This window comes from Phragmites australis, chromosome 1 (genome assembly GCF_958298935.1).
Source record: "Phragmites australis chromosome 1, lpPhrAust1.1, whole genome shotgun sequence".
In the NCBI taxonomy this organism is placed as follows: domain Eukaryota; kingdom Viridiplantae; phylum Streptophyta; class Magnoliopsida; order Poales; family Poaceae; genus Phragmites; species Phragmites australis.
The window spans coordinates 51,532,863-51,551,161 of NC_084921.1; the positions used below are offsets into that span (position 1 = coordinate 51,532,863).

Consider the following 18,299-nt stretch of genomic DNA (forward strand, 5'->3'; position numbering starts at 1 on the left):
CATTGTTACATCAAGACGATGCAACTATAAGAGTTTACCTTCATTGCTATTGAAGCTTAGATACCATTGTGTTGAGACACTTCTTACATTTTGATAGTCCTGCATAGACTGTTTAATTTCATAGCGTGGATTCTGTTGGTCTCAGTCTGTTGCCGTATGAGTGTCCTGAAATCCAATCCATTGCTTGGAGCCTTTAGAAGGAACAAAGTATTAGGGTAAAGGGTCTAATGGACTTACCAGTCATTATTTCAACTTATGATGGCTCGTTTTAATGAGAATTTTGTGCAATTTGAAGTATTTGCAGTAGTGATCAGTGTAGTATATTGTAGCCGTAAGTGGTGGTTCTGAACAGTAATATCTCGTAATGTGACCATAGCTATAGTCTGCAGAGTACAGATGCTGCAATCCTATACTTTACCAGTGCTACATAGTTTTCCAGCAGTAACTGGCTTGCCCGTCACGGTTATGATGAATGCATGAGCATTGGCTTGCCGTGATGAATGCATGAGCATTGGCTTGCCTGCATGAGCAAATTCTTTGTGGCATCTGTTAACCCTGTTGTCCAAATTATCCAATTTTGTATCACTAACACAACTCTGAACTTTTCTTTGTGATTGTACATTTGCTTCTTGATTTTAGGAGAATCTTCGTGGCTGTCACCGGTTGATATCGACTAATTTCAATTCAAGGTCATTGCTATGCCCTCCATGCAATTGTGCTCAGATGGCTTTGGCGGACACAAGAGTTGCTTACCAGCCGGATGTTGACAAGCCTACTGGAGTTCTGGTAAGGAAGCTTTCAGAGTATCTATATGGGATCCATCCTACACCTTGTGCTTACTAATCTTTTCTGTTTATTTCCCGTAGGCCTATGACTTGGTTCAAGACAGTCTTGTAAGGGTCTGTTTGGCAGAGCTTTCAAAGCAGCTTCCCGGCTGGAATCAGGGGAAGCTCTGCCAAACAGTAGCTTTCATTTTTTAGCTTCCTGAATGAAATCCGTGGGAGTGATTATCTGAAATGAACTAAAAGTTAGGGAGCTAAAAAAAACAGTTTCCCCTGATTCACTTCTCGCAAAAATCACTTTCTCCATATAATTTATTTTAGAAAATCACTAGAGAATCACTTTCAACTACAAAATCACTTTCTCCAGAGAATCATTCCTCGTAGAGAATTTGAATCAGGAAGAACTCTACCAAACGGGCCCTAAGTATTGCACATACTACAATGATTTGTCATAATTTGTGAAACTAGCTCTATGTTGAAATGTTCAGTTGCAATCAAGATAGTCATATTCAACAGTTTACTTTAGGTGCAACGGAATTCGTTTATGGACAAATCAATACCTGATCCACCGACAGCTGTTCTCCTGCATGGCATCCTTGGGAGTAGGAAAAACTGGGGTAAAAGAGCAGTGCACTATTTCTACTTCTGTAATTTGTTTTCCTCGTGTATTGGTTCATCTCACATTTTCTATCGATTCTGCAATTGAGCAAACTATTTTGAGATATTTTTATATTTTGGTTGTGAGGGGTATTAAATTGTAAAACTAACTGACCATTTTTTTAAGGGTCTTTTGCGAAGAGGTTGGCTCAGGAATTTCCAATGTGGCAGGTCATTAATCTATCATTCCGATGATGGTCTGAATTGTTTGACATTGCAAAAAAGCAAAAAGGATTGATATCTGGCTTCTCTTCTTGCAGTTCCTCTTGGTTGATTTGCGTTGCCATGGCGATTCAGCATCAATTAAGAAACGGGGACCACACTCTGTTGCTTCAACTGCTCTTGATGTTCTAAAGCTGGTTTGTAGCTTCTTGTCACTGCTAATATCTATATGATTGGTTAAATGAGTTAGTGATACTGAATATCGGTATGATATGGTTAGCTTGTCTGAAAAAATATTGTACATACCTCAGTATGTTTTTATTCCACATCAATCTTTATGCATTGAGAAACCAGGAGCATTCCAAGTGTTTGGCAACTTGGGCCACCTCTTGACATCGTAGTTTACACATCAGAATCATATAGTAAAATGCAGATGGTAAGGTTCTGGTATTTTAATGTTGATTGCCATGAAGTAAATTACAAAGTGCTCTGTCACCTGGCACTGCACCTGTTTTTATATCTTCGATGTTATATTTGTTTCTGTCTCTTATTTAGTTATTTCTTAATCTTTCAAACTGTTTGTCGAGAGTTAATCCCTGACAATACTTTCGGAGTATACCGGACGATAGGTGCGTGATCGACGTATTCAGTGTGCGTGTGTATGAACTTAAGAACACCAGGGTTATTCAAGTTCATACCTCGCGTGAAATAACAATCATACGTCTTGTGTATTCTTTTATGTATAGTATGAAACTGTTTATAGATGTGTTCCTTCCTTTTTACAAGTCTAATTCTCCTCTATTTATATAGCAGGAGTGGTGTACATACAAACAAACTGTACCAACAACGTGACTGGTCTAGCCTTGACGAAACCAACTACCCTACACTGGTTGACCGATCTGCCCTGTCTCGCCCCACACCGCATGCCCGCCTGCGACGCCATCCCATCTGTCGTGCGGCGCTACGCCTATCTGTAATGCCATCCCATAGCATTTAATGCTACGGGACGAAACACTATCCATCTGTGTCGGCCAAGACTTCGTTTGTTGGAGGGGGTGTCCGAGGAAGGAAAACACTTGATTAGATAGTATTTAATGCGACTTGATAGGTTAAGATGAAATATCTATCCTGTAACCAGTGAGGCTGATTGTAGGGCTTTACCTCCGCGACCAGAGGCTGGTCGCGAGAGACTTGCCTGGTCTCACGATAAGGTCACGATCTTTGAAAAAATATCTACCTCTAGCTAACACTCCCTTGTGCGGACTCTTCTTAGCAAGGGACCCCTTATTCTATGCACCGACACTAAATCCAACATATAGTGCAGCTCAGGCTAAACCCTCGGGTGTTGGTTGGTCACAGCTTCGGTGGAAAAGGTTTTTCTTTTTGCTTCTGTTTTCCATATTTTATATGTGTTTACCTCTTAGAAATGGCTTTCTTTTGTAAGCAAAAAGTGTCCCAGACTCCCAGTACTCATGAATGTGTTTTGCAGTGGCTTTGAGTATGGTAGAACAAGCTGCAAAACCGCTTGCTCGTCCTGTTACGGTGAGCTCGGCTTCCTGCTCTGAATGTTGTCACTGTAGTGAAAATGGCCAGGCTGTTATTATTTCTTCTCTTTTGTGCTAACTTTCTTCATATTCTGTTCCTTAAAAGGTATGGGTTCTTGATGCTACTCCTGGCACAGTTCATGCTGGGGGAGATGGCGAAGATCATCCTGCTGAACTTATTGAGTTCCTCAGAAGAATGCCCATGCAGGTAGGCCTTTCCAAATTATCTTAGAGAACTTGCATTACTGCATATAGTCTAATACATTTAATTGCTCAGTGGGTGCTTTACAATTCATCATTTACATTCTGTTGTTGAAGTCCAGGTTTCTTCAAAGCAGGAGGTTGTGGATGCTCTTGTCTAAGGACAATTTTCTGTGGATGTTGCACGGGTATTCTTGAATACTAACCTTTTTATTAAGATGCCCTTTCTAGTTACTCTATTTCACACTCTTCAATGAATTGAAGGCATTTCAATTATCTGTTGATTGACCACAAATCTCCGACGAAGCAGTCCATTAGGACCACAATCATCTTCGAGCTTCTCATGGACTTTTGACTTAAAGGGCATCTCTGAGATGTACAAGTCCTATGAAGATGCTAACTTATGGTAAATCTTTGTTTATTCCAGTTGAGATCATCTAAATAAAGTATGTTAGATACTAACTTAGATTATGGTAAATCTTTGGTTATTCCATTCAGGAAGATTGTAGAAAATGTACCGAGGGGAGTTCATTTTAATTTCCTAAAAGCTGAGCGAAGTTTGCATAGATGGGCTCTTGAAGACCTCCAAAGAATTCATACTGCAGAGGACTTGACTGCAGATGAGGGCGGAGGAGTTGAAATGCATGTGCTTGAAGATGCTGGACACTGGGTATCCATGCAATACCTCCTTGTAGCTTAGATACATTGGCATTTACTTTTTACCACCGCTGGAAAAACCTTTTTGTGCTCGTTAGGACTTATGGTGCTGTTTACACACAGATTGACAGACGTATGCACTGCCCAAAAGATTAATTTTTTCCCCACGTTTCCTTTCAGGTTCATGCAGACAACCCAAATGGTCTCTTTAGGATTCTCTCATCAACCTTTCGGATCGAGACTACTGTAAGAGGGATGCAAGACTGAGGTACCAAACCCTAGATGACACTATATATGCGGAGGCAATGGCATGAATAGAAAGACGCGTGAATGGTGTCACGAAATTTGTATTTGAGAGGACAGTTGGGAAGGAGGGAGAGGTGAGCCTAGGACAGAGCAGGACTGCTGCCGCTTGCCCTGAAGGACAAGTTCGAGCCGATCGTTGCGAGCGATGCGATACCATCAGGGTGGCTTTAGTAGGTCGGAGGCAACCGTGGCACTTGAGTTGGAGCTTGAGGGTCAAGCACGCTGCCATATGTTGCTGCCGTGTTTGAGCTCGTGGCAGTCACTGATCTAGGATTTCTACGCTAGGTATGGAAAATATAGGAAGTATGGTCAATCTAAAACATAGGATTTTTCGGTCATTTCCTATGGTCTGGAGAGCGAAAAATAAAATGAAAAGGAATAGGACTAAATGTCAAATTATCAATGAGAATAATAAAAGTGGCATTTTGTCGAAACTCATCGAGGATGTTATTTTGACCAAACTCATTATAGAGAGTAGAAAAGGGTCTAAACTCTCCGTTGAGATATGTAGTTTACTGCAGAGGATTTATGTCTTTATCGTTGCACACGGTTGATAACTAGGCAAAACGCTTCACGTGTTCACCTACTTTTCATATTTGTGGGGTGCAAAGCTGATGACCATAGCTCGCGAACGAACTTGCAGTTATCGCATATCACTGCCGCTTGAGCTTATCAGAGTACGAATAATGCTAGATGCTTATAGTTAGGTGTTTTAAAAAAGGAGTCTTAAACATTTATATAAAAAATGTAATTTTTAATGTAAATAAAGACTATATATACTTAAAAGTTGTAATTTACGTTGCAAATTAAAACTATATACTTAAATATAATTAACTATCTTGTTAACACTAATATAAATATCGATGCTTAAGTAAACACCTTACATTTTGCCTGAGCACTTGTGCTACGCAGTTAAAAAAACCGATTTTTTCTCTATAAACATCTCCTCTAAGCATCCTATTATACATGCTTTTACAGAAAACTGCAGCATGCAGGGTCTATGAGGTTTGGCGCATAACTAGGGTTTTTGTTGCTCTCAAACTACGCAGACCTAGTTAAATTTTGGTTGTTGATTTTTATAATAAAATTTTAGTTTCTCAGCACATCAAAAATCAGAAGAAGAAAAACAGTCAGAACTTGTTTATCAGCTTTTAGTGTATTTCAGCCACAGTCACTTCCTCATCTAGCCAAAACCCACCAGAAATCAGGACCAGAAGTTAGCTGTTTGGATAGCTTCTGTCTTTTTTCAGAAAAAAGCTAAAAAAAAGTCTATCCAAACGGAAGGTGACTATGATTGTGGACGCCTTCTGCTACATCGAAGCTGTGTACTGCTGCTGCGTGGTTACTAAGGGCAAAATTCTAAAAATAGCCAACAGACGTAACCATATTTGCTAAAATAGATAACATATCGGCGTATTTACAAATCTAGTACATATATTCGGCACCTCAAACACCGAAAAATCGATTTAGATACCTGAGGTACCAAAAATTTCTGTATTCCTCAGGTGCCGAATAGGTCAGCCCTGCTCACACCGCGTCGGGTCGGTGCTTTCGGTGCGACGGTCGCGTTGTTTCACTTTTTTCGCTTTTTTCAACTCACGTGGTGTCGTGCTTCACTATAAAATAAAGAAAGGAAAAGGCTGGTTTTGTAGCATAATATAGTTTTATCAGGACACGTGCGAATAAATAAAGAAATGAACTAGATGAGTGAGTGTGTGTAAATTTGTTTCAACGTAATTTTATCGATATTTTATTATTCATTTAATGTATTTGTGTAGGTAACTTTTTAAGAAAGTAACGTCGAAAGGATACATAATCTAATTTGTTGAACAATAATAATTGTAAAGTATGATTATCATATAACCCAGTATAGACGTTACATACACTGATAAATATTATATGCGATATGAGGTTTTTCATCACTGCACGAATAAACCTAACCATAAATAGATGACGATAACAAATATTGGTATGCACGCTATACCTAAAGACTAACTTAATAGCGTGCCACTGCTAAACCAAACATGCGTTAGAGAATGAAAATAGATCAAGTTATATTATATGCTCTCTATCGAGTACACCTAAGATATTTGCTCTTTCGCAGGGCATCGGACCCACCGCTTTAGCGCGACGTGCCCTCTCCGCTTTAGGGAGTATTTATAGGGTATGCTAAAAAACTAGCCGTTACGCACTTTTCCAACCTATATTGGAACTTCCGATATTCAGATGGAACTTTCGATTAGCGCAAAGTAACAACATTGACTTGCTCGATTCAAACTAAAACTGGAGAAATACACACATCGAAACTTCTGACCATACACATCGGAAATTCTGATTTAAACAAAAACTTCTCAAGCGCTTAAAAATTTAACACCCCGGACATTCCGATCAACATCGAAACTTCTAACCAAAATATCATAACTTCCAATTCTAACGAGAACTCCCCGAGTGCTTGAAAATTTTAACACCCTGGACATTCCGATCAACATCAGAACTTCCGATACCCAGATCGGAACTTCCAATCACTCAGATACTTTTTCAACCCAAGTGTTCATATTATAAAATTTGTCTCTCATTCTAAGGATAAACTTTGAGCACTAAGATCATAACAAAGCCTTCAACGTTACATCCCTCTTAATAATATAACATTCCTATACTCAAATCAAAATAAAATGTTATAACCATAGGAGTAACCAAGCATCGTCTTCTTCCTTCATTTTTAGGGATCACCAACGTCTTTTAGTTTTCATCATTGGGACTTTTAACTATTCAAATACTCATATAACATATTAGTCTGTTAATCGTTTGTCATCAATCATCAAAACCCACATAAAGGGTCTAGATGCGCTTTCAGGATCAGCGTTTACTCGTTTACATCCACAATTCTTGGCCCTCTTATTGCTAACATTGTGCACACCCCCGCCAAGCTTACCAGTACGCCATATACGCTGCACAACCCTAAGAGGCACACTGGTATCAAGGGCTACGGATTTTGTCACTCCATGATTCAACATGCCAGGAGTAGTCCTCTCCAAAAGCATAGCCCAAATGGCTCTACGTTTGTCATCAGTTAGAAAATTCCTTCTTGTACGACCATTGTCATCCACATATATACCATAAAGAAAATCGATCAAAATCGGTATATGTAATCAATCAAAATCTATATGCTCAGCATGCATGGTTATCTGACTCACCATTTGTATGATCAGCATGGCTGTCACCATCATCATCATCAGTTGGCAAGTCTAGGTTAACATCTCCACTTACGTTTGTTTCCACATCTTCAATGAGCACTTCAGTTTCATCCTCATCAGATACATGATTGTCTGATCAAGCCACAAATTATGAACAAGAAGCAAACTAAATAGACCAGACTGGAAAAACATAAACGAATCAACCTAACCTTCTTCAATATCTTCCCTAAAGAGTGGGTCATTAAGACCGAAACTCCATCAATCTCCTCCCAATTGACTAGATGGTTCAAATCAATTTGCACAACACCTTCTTTCGGCTGGACCGGTTCATTGAGATCAAACTCATGAATCGATTGGTTGAGGTCTAGTTGAAAACCAGGGATCGGGTGGTTTAGATCAAGCTCAAGCCCATGGATTATCTCGGCCATTTCTTCCAGAGCATACTGCTAATGGAGGATGAAAGAGAAGAGAGAAGGAAGAGGAATCTCATGATGAACTTTGCTAGCTATGACTTTGGGTATTTATACCAAGAAGAAGACTAAGGGATGGAGTGAAATTGAGCTTCAAATCTTGGCTCTAATTTTCGTTTTGCCTCCTAAGCTTCATCGCAGCCTCAGGATGAACTTTGTGTGGCACGCGCATGCTTGCCATGCAATTTTGGAGGTTAGAGTAAGCATGGCAGATTAAAGGGAGCGAACTTTGTGCAAGCAAGGGAAAAAACTTTGCACAGACGAGGGAAAGAACTTTGCGCAGGCAAGGGAAAGAGAAACTTTGCACAAGCGAGGGAGCACAGCCATACAGAAGCCCAAATATTAATTTATCTTTTTATGTGTCCTCAAATAATAATTATGTTCATTAATGAGTCCACAAGACCAATCGGAAATATAGGTTCTAGCATATTGCAGTCCCTCTAAGGCGTCACAGTGTGACAAATACATACATGCCATGTTTTCTTTTCCGGAGCATATACATACCAGTTAACATGTGCTTAAATCAAATTACTCTATTTCAATCATAAATATGTATGTATTAAAAAAATCTAGCCAAACTTTTAAAATTTGACTAATAATAATTTAATATTTAGTTTAGAAATCCTAATATCATATGTGAAAAAAATCATCGAGGGGGAGGATGTCTCTGTAATTTTGTTAAGGGATGCTGCACCTTGAGCCGGAGCTGGCTCAGTAAGATCGTACTCGACTGATTGTTAACATCGTTAGCATATGTGAACATTTGTTTCGAAAAATGCTTTCATAATATCACAAATTCAATGGATTTTATAAATATATTCTAATTAATTTTTTTAATCAAATCTATATGTTGGAGACCACGTCTTATTTAAACGACGCGTATTTATGATCGGAGCCAATTGATTTATTTCACCAAACAAGCCGTATTCCCCTAAAAAAAGGGGGGGAAAAAACGGCGTATAAGCTAACGACTCAATTACGGAGGGAACCAGGGCCCAGCTGCCTTGCTCTCTGCTTCCGGTGATTTCCATCCCGACCCGAAGGCCGACTCACCCGCCCCTTCACAGCAATGGACATGTGGGCCCTCAAGCTGAAGGCAGGTGGGCCCTGCCTCACGCGGAGGCACCCCCTGCCGGCGTCGTCGTCCCCCTTTGCCGCCGCCGGTGAGATCGGCTCGCTGGCTGTGGGGCAGCCGGCACGGTGGCCGAGGTTGGCGGTGAGCGCATCGGGAAGGAAGAGCAAGAACAACAGGGAGGACGGCGACGAGGAGATCAAGAACAAGGCCTTCACTTCCGGTAGGTCTTCTTGACCAAGTTTTGATGCTTTCGGTGTGGCTTGCTACTATCGGAGTGGGAACAGTGGGATCTCGGCGACGATTTGGATGTGGAAAATGGTCAAATCCTTGTAGATCGGGTTCGGATTGAAGTGATAGGCTCTGGGATTGTGCGATTTTGTTGTCATCTTTAGGAGATTGCTTCCATTGGGTAATAAAATGGTAGGTAGAAATACTCGATCTTTGCATCGCGGTTAGTGATAATTATAGTACAATTTGTGATCGAAAGGTGTACCTGTCTCTGTGAATTTCTATTTGTAATGGTTGGTGAGGTACAGGGTGAATTTGTGTATTTAATCAGCTAGAAGAATGGGGGTTTTCGGGTCTATGTGAAGATTGGTATACTTTTGCGACAGTTTGTGATTAAACAAATGTTTTGTGACTAGAAATTGTTTGGAGTTCTGGTTGTTGCATTTGATTTGTCCAACCGCACAGCTTAGTTTACGCACGCATTGCTGAATTAGAATATTAAGGTAAGTTTGATCTCATTTTATTTAGGTACATACAACATTTCAGTTGAGTGTACATCATCTAGTTTTATTGAAGGCAAACTGGGGAAATTTTGGGTTATGCAGTGTTTGCACTTGGCAGTTTTCATCTTTCTTGCAATCTACATCAGATAAACACATTATCGTAACATTTTCCTCAAAATAACTGCATTATTATAATATTGTAATATTCTCTTTCTATGATTATTTTGAAACCTTTAGTAGAAAGGAATGAACTGCGGTTGATGAACTATCTTTAGGCTGTGTTGAACTGATGATTTCTGCATGCAGGGAAAGGTGATGCATCTGCTCCCAGTGAAGATGCTTCCAACCGAACGAGCCAAAATCATGGTGAACAAAAATCAAATGGCGCGATGTATATACCTAGCAACTTATCATATTGGCGAGATGTGAGAGCAAGCTTTGTGATTCCAAAGTTGGTAAGACTGATCTTTTTGATCTAATTTGTTCCAGCTGTGGCTCTTCATTATCTTACAGATGTTGCCCAAATAAGTAACTTGAGGTGATTTGATCTTTATAATTTCATTCTTGCTAGATAGTGCACCAAGAGATTTTGGCATGCACCATAATGTAGCTCTTTACATAAGTTGCTAGGCATATACATCGTGCGGAATTTTATACTAGGTGGAACGACTATTTTGCTTCACTTACACTGATTTGTTAGCATCATGTGGGAAAGAAAGCAATAGCAATCTCTGTAAATTCAGTTGTCCTGTATGTTCACCCAACGTTGTACCTACCGTCACAACTGCTGAAATTGCCATCTGACAACGAAAACTAGATATTCGATCGTCCATGGCACGAATCCTGTTTTAGTTATTCTATAGTCAATTTGATTACAAGTTCTCTTACTTCTTCGCTTGCAGAGAAAGTTGAGACTTGAGATTATCCTGAATTGACTGAAGCTTTTTCTCATCATCGCCTATTTGCACATACTCTGCTTTTGACATAGGAATTTTGTATGGTTATCACATGCGAGTCTTCTTCATCCATTTCCTGTTAAGCTTCCCGCCAATGTAATAGGGTAGCTAAAGGTGAATTTCTTCACCTTAAACAATACCATACTGCTAGATCGTTTCCGTTATGTAGTGTAACAAGATTTTCGGTGCTCCACTGCTAATACATCACAGTGTCTTATTTTCCTTTTTTGTTGTCCCAAAAAATTTCCACTTTGTCTTGTCTATACACTCAATGACTGATGTAGAGGTAAGATTCATCTTTTTCTCCTTTAGCAATGCAATAGCCTGTCTCTACCTGAAGCCAATTGGTGTTTTGGTTAAGAAATCTGTTATTGAGTTGGCCTTAAATCCTTTTCCTAATCTATGTTTTGTCATGCATTGAAACCAGGAGCAAACAGTAGACGCAAATGATCCACGGCAGACAGCTAAGGATGGACTAGCATACTGTCTTCCCCGGAAGTGGGCTCATTCTATTCCAATGCCAGAGTCTGGGTGCGTGTTGGTTGCCACAGAAGAGCTTGATGGTAACAGTACCTTTGAGAGAACGGTCATCCTTCTCTTAAGACTAGGTTCAAGAGATGCCTATGATGGCCCGTTTGGTATCATCCTGAACCGTCCACTGTACACGAAGATGAAACATGTGAACCCATCCTTCGCCGAGCAGGCAACTCCGTTTGGTGATTGCTCCCTCTTGTTTGGAGGCCCTGTCGATATGAGCATATTCTTGATGAGAACTAATGATGCCAGACCCATCAAGGGGTTTGAAGAGGTGGTACCAGGTGTCAGCTTCGGTTTCTGGACTCACCTGGAGAAGGCTAGCATATTCCTGAAGAATGGTGCAGTTAAGCCTGAAGACCTGAAGTTCTATGTGGGGTACTCAGCCTGGGATCATGATCAGTTGTTGAGCGAGATTGATGCGGGATACTGGGCTGTGACTTCCTGTAGCTCAGGCCTGATAACCGACGCGCTGACAACAGATCCTTCTTGCCTGTGGACTGAGATATTGCAGCTGATGGGAGGCCAATACTCAGAGCTGAGCCAAAAGCCAAAACAGGATGGCCTGTAAACATGGCCTATTTGCTTTTCAGCATAGTTAGTTTGCCACTGTTGATGTGGTCATTTTGTACATAATTGACAAGTTGACCTGGCTTGTAGCCAGTGTAATCACTCTGGTCTAAGTAGTTGCGTCTGGGGACTGCTTTACTTTCTTTCATTTGATAGTGAGAGAACGATGTGGCACATGAGCATGTGTAGTTTGTTATCCAACGGCTCCTACCTGCCATGCCCAAAGTTGCAACTTTGGGCCTGTTTGGTTCGCTCTAAGTTTGTGTTATAAGACTATCTCTAACCATATTATCTTCATTTCGTTCTCTTTCCGATTCCCTTTCTTGTTCTCATTCTCTTTATTTCCTCTCATCTCCAACAGTTTACTTTCGAAGGGAATCGTAAAGGGAAAGAAGAGATAATCCCGTCCTGAAGGGAATGACCCTGGGAATCCCGTCGTGAAGGGAAACCGTTGGGAGCACTGAAGGGAACGGGAATCCCTTCACGACGGGAATCTGACCGTGAAGGGAATCCGTTGGAGGTAGTCTAAGTATGATAAAGTTAGTTTCAAAATTAATGTAGGATGTGAGTAAATGAGTTAATAAAGTGTGACTTGTCCCAGTTGTGATAGCCAATCAAGTTTCTCACATAATTTATAGTATGACTAACCTTAGACTGGTAAACTTAGAAGTAAACTAAACATACCCTTTATCTCTGTTGTGCCTATTGCATCTGATGAGACTTGAGCTCTAATCACTAGCCTGCATCTAACTGAAGAAAATTGCCCTGGTCCAGATTAGTGGCATGCGGCCAATTGATCGAACTCCGAAACACAGCCGTACAAGATGACCTGACTGTCCGCGAGCTCTCCAAAGTTGGGAAGGTTGCAATATTGGCAGGAATTCAGAAGGGAGCACAGCTCGTGCTGCGCTCACGGATACCTTTTTGTTTCGTGCGTGCCAATAATCGCGTCCATGGTTTCATCTATGTCTGCATGCTTTTTTCTTCATCTCTATAGATGGAAGTTTGGGCAAGCATACTTTGTACATTTGAGCAATTGTTTGGTCTAGATCAATTTTCATAAAAATGAGTTATTTTGTTACGGAGAGGTGAAAAACTTTGAGAAGAAACAAATATCTGACTCCAAGATGGAAGTTACCCTTTAAATATCTCAGAATTCTTATACATCATCGAAGATAAATAATAAAGATTAGAGGGAGGCTGAGGAACACTTAATTTAGGTTCTCTCACTATCAAAGATTGGAGTGAGGCTAAGGAACACTTGAAATAAGTAGCTGGAAAGGTAAACATCTATCTGTTGGTGAGTGATTAATTCTAATCAGCTCTTTACTAAGTAGTTTAGGCAAGTACATGATATCCTTTTTTAGTCTATAGAGAATTCATAAGAAATTAGACTAGTATAGGTCTAGGACTCTAGGTTCTTTAGATAGAGTGATGAACATAAGAAAAAGGATAGATAGATTAAATGGAGATCTTATGTAGACCTAAAGATCAAGATATATTAGGTATTAAGATCTTGGTGTTAAACAAATGTCTACTTAGCAAATGACTTTTTAAGTTTATAAGTAAGAATGGGATGTGACAACGATGGTTTCAAAAGAAATATGTAACAAATAAGACAATTGATGAAGTACAATGAAAAACGAGAGACTCTCATTTATAACCCCGCCTTATGAAAGTCAAAGATCAGTTCTTGAACATTGAGACATTTCAGTTGAATAGTGGTACACAAGTGCGCTTCTAGGAGCATAAATGGATGGGCACATCCACAGCTCCATGCTTAGAAAAAAATACACATCTCAATGGCTAAATCTTTTAATAATGAATAGTTAAGTCTATACCTTATATAGATGGAAACGGATCACCTGACTTCGTCGTGGAGTGTCCACCACGAGCATAGGATCATGGGTGAACAGTTAGGCTTTTATGCTACAGTGATATATAAACAGTAATGTCGCTACAGTATTTGATGCTGCAGTATCTCCGTTGTACTGTTTGTCATCCTACTGTTGTTCATCTTCTCACGATTTACTATTCACCTTTGAATTCATCCTAGTAAAATAAGAGGATTTAGATCATTAAGATGTCGGAATAAGACGCTCCTTACTTTTTTTAAAAAACATCAGCACTGAAGTAGGAGTATCTTTTAATTAGTTACATCAAAATGGATCTCTACGTCATCCACGCTAATCTCCCCAGAAACGAGATGCTCCCTACTAGCACTTGCACTGTTTCTACTAGTATTCGCATGGCCCATACGTGCATACGCGTCGGTATCCCCGTGCGGCCGCGTGCTTCCACCTCGCGCGCTGCCACTGCCAGTGCGATCCGCGTGCCTCGCCACGGGCGCGGGCGCGCTGTCCCACGCCGCCACGAGCTGCGCCTGCGCGTCAGCGGCCATGCCGGCATCGGACGCAACGCGCTGCACGGACCGCGGCGACAGCCGGCCCGCCCCGGCGCCGCCACCGTACGCGGCTGCCGCGCGCTCGGGAAAGTTGAGCGCCGCGACGTCGCCACCTCCGCCGCGGAGGAAGTAGACGGCCGTGTCGTACGCGACGGCGGCCGCCTCGGGCGTGGCGTAGGAGCCGAGCCACAGCCGCTCCCGCGTGCCGCGCACCCGGATCTCCGACACCCACTTCCCCCACCGCCGGCGCCGCACGCCCTTGTACCCGCGCCGCTCCCCTGCCTGGCCAACTCCCGGCCCGCGCATCATTGCGCGCTCTGCCGAGCCTCCTGAGCGAGCTCTGAAAAGATCGACCTCTCTTGGCTCTCTTGACTTGCAAGCTTGCTGTGGCACAAGCTGACCTTCGAATTGCACGTACGTACATATATAGGTACTCCCTGAAGCTGACCCTGGAGTGATGAGTTGACAAGCGCGCCGACATGGTTTCGGTTTTGACCTTGAGAAAAATGAAGCCGCATCGAGTAGATGTGTACTGTGAGGGCGGCGTGGTGGTGAACGGTTCCGGCAGGCAGGCCGGTGAGGATATTGACGTCGTTGTCTTGTCTCTCCGGCCCAGACGAGAGATACTAGAAGAGAAGAAGGAATCAAACTTAGCTGTGACGTGTCCAGCTGACCACACGTCTTTGAAGAAACTTTCGTACTGACTTTCCTTTTCGAGTACTTTGACAGTCAACAACGTCTAGAATCGGCCTCTGGTCGGCAGTTCGCAGTTGGATTGGATATATATGCACGTTGGTTTCCTTTTCTTTAAGAACTTTTTCTGTTTCGGTTGGCTGATGAGTGTTAGAGTTTGTTTGCAAAAGTTCTAGCTATAATAATAATTTTCAGAGGTATGCATCTCTAGTTTAAAAAAATGATGAAACTGAGTTTATAGGTACAATAAAAATGTTTAGATAAGTTATTTTATTTACATTTTAAACTAAAAATATGCTTAATCTACTTCATTGTAACCTGCGAACTACAAATCCTTCGTGAAACTGGTATCTAACTTTGCCAAGCAGGGTCTTACACTCACCATTACAGGACACGTGAACGCGTTCCCCAGAAATCTGACACTTCGGATTTACAACCGCCGGCCGCGGCAGAATTCAGACTTGGGCACTACTAGTTCAACTTCTGAACGATATGGTTTAGGAATAAATCGATCGATCGATCGATCAGGCTCCTCGCGTAGTGCCCAAGTCGAGCGGCAACTACGCGAGTAAAAGTCCTCTAAAACTTTTAAACCAATCTAGTAGTAGTAGATAAATAGTAGATAGTAGATTTTGGAATACTTCAGTTCTAAATTGGGTTGAAAGTTTTAGGGGACTTTTACAGGCGGAAGTCCAAACAACTAGTCGAAAGCTGCACTTCCAAATTCGAAAGCTTTACATTGATTTTAAGTTGAAAGCTGATTCATTTTATTCTTTGGCACCTCTCGTGGTGCCTTGCTCTCCGTTCTAACATAATCGGCCACATTGTGCCTTTTAAAAAAAAAAAAAAGCTGATTCATTTCCTGTATGGTCAAGAATGTTGCGATGTGATCAGTTTCTACAACTGCCTGTAGTAGTTGCTGGTTCACGTGTCCGTTGGGAGGGATATCTTCCCAACGGCACCCGTTGAGCAAGTACATAATGTACATGTTACAATGCAATGAATCAATGCTCTAATTAATCTCTAATCCCTTGATTACTCTGTAAACAACAAAGAAAAGAAAGGAAGCAGTTTCGGAACGATATTACAAATTCAATTGGGAAAGGGCGTGTCCCCGAAAGGTGTCGAGTGAAGTACTAGATGTTTTACATCTTGGAAAGTTTGAGAGAGCTAACCCTCTATCTCGGGGCATTCTCTTTTTTCTACTCTAAGTAAATGATAATTGCTTATTTATCACTATGTCCCGTATGTATAGATTCAGAATAGTTTGTATATCATCTTCAGCAATAATTTACATTTCGTTAGAACAGTAACTGAACAATTATCCCTCACCGTTGGCGTGGGAGGGCATGCCAAGCATCAGAATTCGAGACGGCTCCATGGCAAAAATTCTCGGATGAGATAGACGACAGCCACGTGACAAATTTCTAAGACCTCTGTAGAACCGTGGGATCCTCTCGCGCATGTAGTCCTTGACCCAACAGCTCATGACAATATCATTTGGAAATTAAGCGTGTACTCTCCACTCCAGAAGTGCACTTTTTTTAGATCAACCAGAAAAAGTTCCTCGTTTTGAGATAAGCCACTACAAAGTTCTCTCTTTGGAAAAAAAAAGACTTGCAGTGATCTTCATATACAGTTTTTTTTTTTCTCTATGTGCATTTTTTGTTGTACCAACGGATATTTGATTCTTTTATCGTGCATCTGCATGTCTGCAAGAGAGTACTATTCATAAAGAGTGTTCTTCGTTGTCTTCATGCCTCTGTGATTTTAGAAGTTTTTTCACAGGATTAGCTAGCTAAGCTCTGACTCCTATGATTATGGTATTCCAGTGTGCCATTCATTTGAGCAGCAAATCTGCAAGTTCATACATTCATTCACTTGTTGAAAAGGAAGCGTTCATGGATCCCTTGACAATGATAACCTGAAAGTAAAATCTCCATCCAAATAGACTCTATGTCACCAATTTCTTTTCTTGCTTAGTATTCTCAGGCCTTGCATTTTCATCCCAGGATCACAAATTTGTTTGGACCTCGAAAACCGGTCCCAGGCGGTAACCAGAAATACACAGTTACCGTGAAAACCGATTAAAATTTGGCGAGAATTTAGACAAATTTATTCGGTCAAATTTGCAATTTAGGGTAAATTCAGACCGAATCGATCGAACGGTAATCGACCAAATTGACTGATTTGTCGATCGGTTTTTTCGTATTTCCTGCATTGACCACATTCACCGGTAACCGGTCGGATTTCCCAATTTACCGAGTGCATGTCTCGGTAACCGGTGAAGTTTAACAAAAAACCAAAAATTTGGCTCAATCTTGTAAAATCAATAACTAATTCATCTGAGCTTCAAATCAAGAGAAATTTTTTTGTTGGTTTCCTTGTAGCATAATATACATGATACAAATATTTATACTCATAAAAAAGTTAAATATTTTCTGTGAGAAAATGTATTTGCTAAACTTAGTTAAATGCATAGTTAACTCTTTGATAATCCAAAAATCATGAAACCAATTTTTTTAGTCTCTTTACATGATCCTATGTCTTTAAAAAAATACATGAACTCATGAAATAGTTATTGTAATATGCAGGATTGTGTAAATGTGTTGTGACTATATTAATTCATAACTAACTCATCACACCTCCAAAATTAGTGAAACCATTTTTATTAGTTTACTTATACTATGCTTTATGTAGGAAAATAATGTTAGACATCAAAAAGTTAATTACAGTGCTATTTATTAATATGTTCACTTTCTACTTGTGAACTTTGTAAAAATCTTGAAGAAATTAACAAAACTCTAAATGAAGTGAAACCAATTTTAAAGATCCTGTTAAGATATATCCTAAACACACACAAAAATATGTGTTGGCATGGTAAGCTTTTCCTTAATACTTATAAGTTAATAAATGAGCTGCACGCTTTAACTTTTTTCTTTTTTTTTCAAACTTCCCCTATAGAATATGATGCAAACGATATATTTTTGAAAAAAAATCACATAAGGTCTTAGAATTATCTTTAGATTGTTTTAGGATTTTTTTTATTTTTTAAATTCAAATTCAAAAACTAGTTGCATTATGAAATCGGTGCGGACCGGTAAGCTTGGTAATCTCGGTTATCAACCAGTAACAGACGAATTTTCAAACCCTGCTTCCATGTTGCATTTTCTACCGTTCTTGTTTAGTCGCTGGAAACAAATTTTGACTTGTTTTTACCTGCCTTGTACCAAGTTTCCTGATGAAAGGACATGTGAACCTGGAGCGTTGCACATATATACTTGACATTTTCAACGCAATCTAATACAGAGTTGGTCAAATGTAACTTCTGAACCTAACTTGTCTGATGGAATTGTTGATTGG

At 40.5% G+C, this 18,299-nt stretch overlaps 3 protein-coding genes across 3 annotated transcripts; 2 read left to right on the forward strand and 1 right to left on the reverse strand.

Moving 5' to 3' along the window:
- Positions 1 to 723: 723 nt before the first annotated feature.
- On the forward strand, positions 724 to 4,270 carry LOC133886009 (abhydrolase domain-containing protein C22H12.03). Its single transcript, XM_062325737.1, is given in 12 exon segments — positions 724 to 786; positions 867 to 893; positions 1,309 to 1,399; positions 1,567 to 1,610; positions 1,700 to 1,802; positions 2,921 to 2,974; positions 3,091 to 3,143; positions 3,252 to 3,353; positions 3,469 to 3,536; positions 3,636 to 3,752; positions 3,845 to 4,016; positions 4,184 to 4,270. Coding segments are annotated over 12 exon segments (981 nt in total).
- A 4,683-nt stretch (positions 4,271 to 8,953) lies between these two features.
- LOC133926125 (uncharacterized) lies at positions 8,954 to 12,035 on the forward strand. Its single transcript, XM_062371905.1, has 3 exons — positions 8,954 to 9,268; positions 10,086 to 10,234; positions 11,163 to 12,035. Exons 1-3 carry the CDS (start codon positions 9,043 to 9,045, stop codon positions 11,838 to 11,840), a joined length of 1,053 nt encoding a protein of 350 aa, XP_062227889.1. The 5' UTR covers positions 8,954 to 9,042; the 3' UTR covers positions 11,841 to 12,035.
- A 1,607-nt stretch (positions 12,036 to 13,642) lies between these two features.
- Positions 13,643 to 14,828, reverse strand: LOC133890658 (ethylene-responsive transcription factor ERF008-like). Its single transcript, XM_062331137.1, has one exon. It carries the CDS (start codon positions 14,550 to 14,552, stop codon positions 13,986 to 13,988), a length of 567 nt encoding a protein of 188 aa, XP_062187121.1. The 5' UTR covers positions 14,553 to 14,828; the 3' UTR covers positions 13,643 to 13,985.
- Positions 14,829 to 18,299: the final 3,471 nt, after the last annotated feature.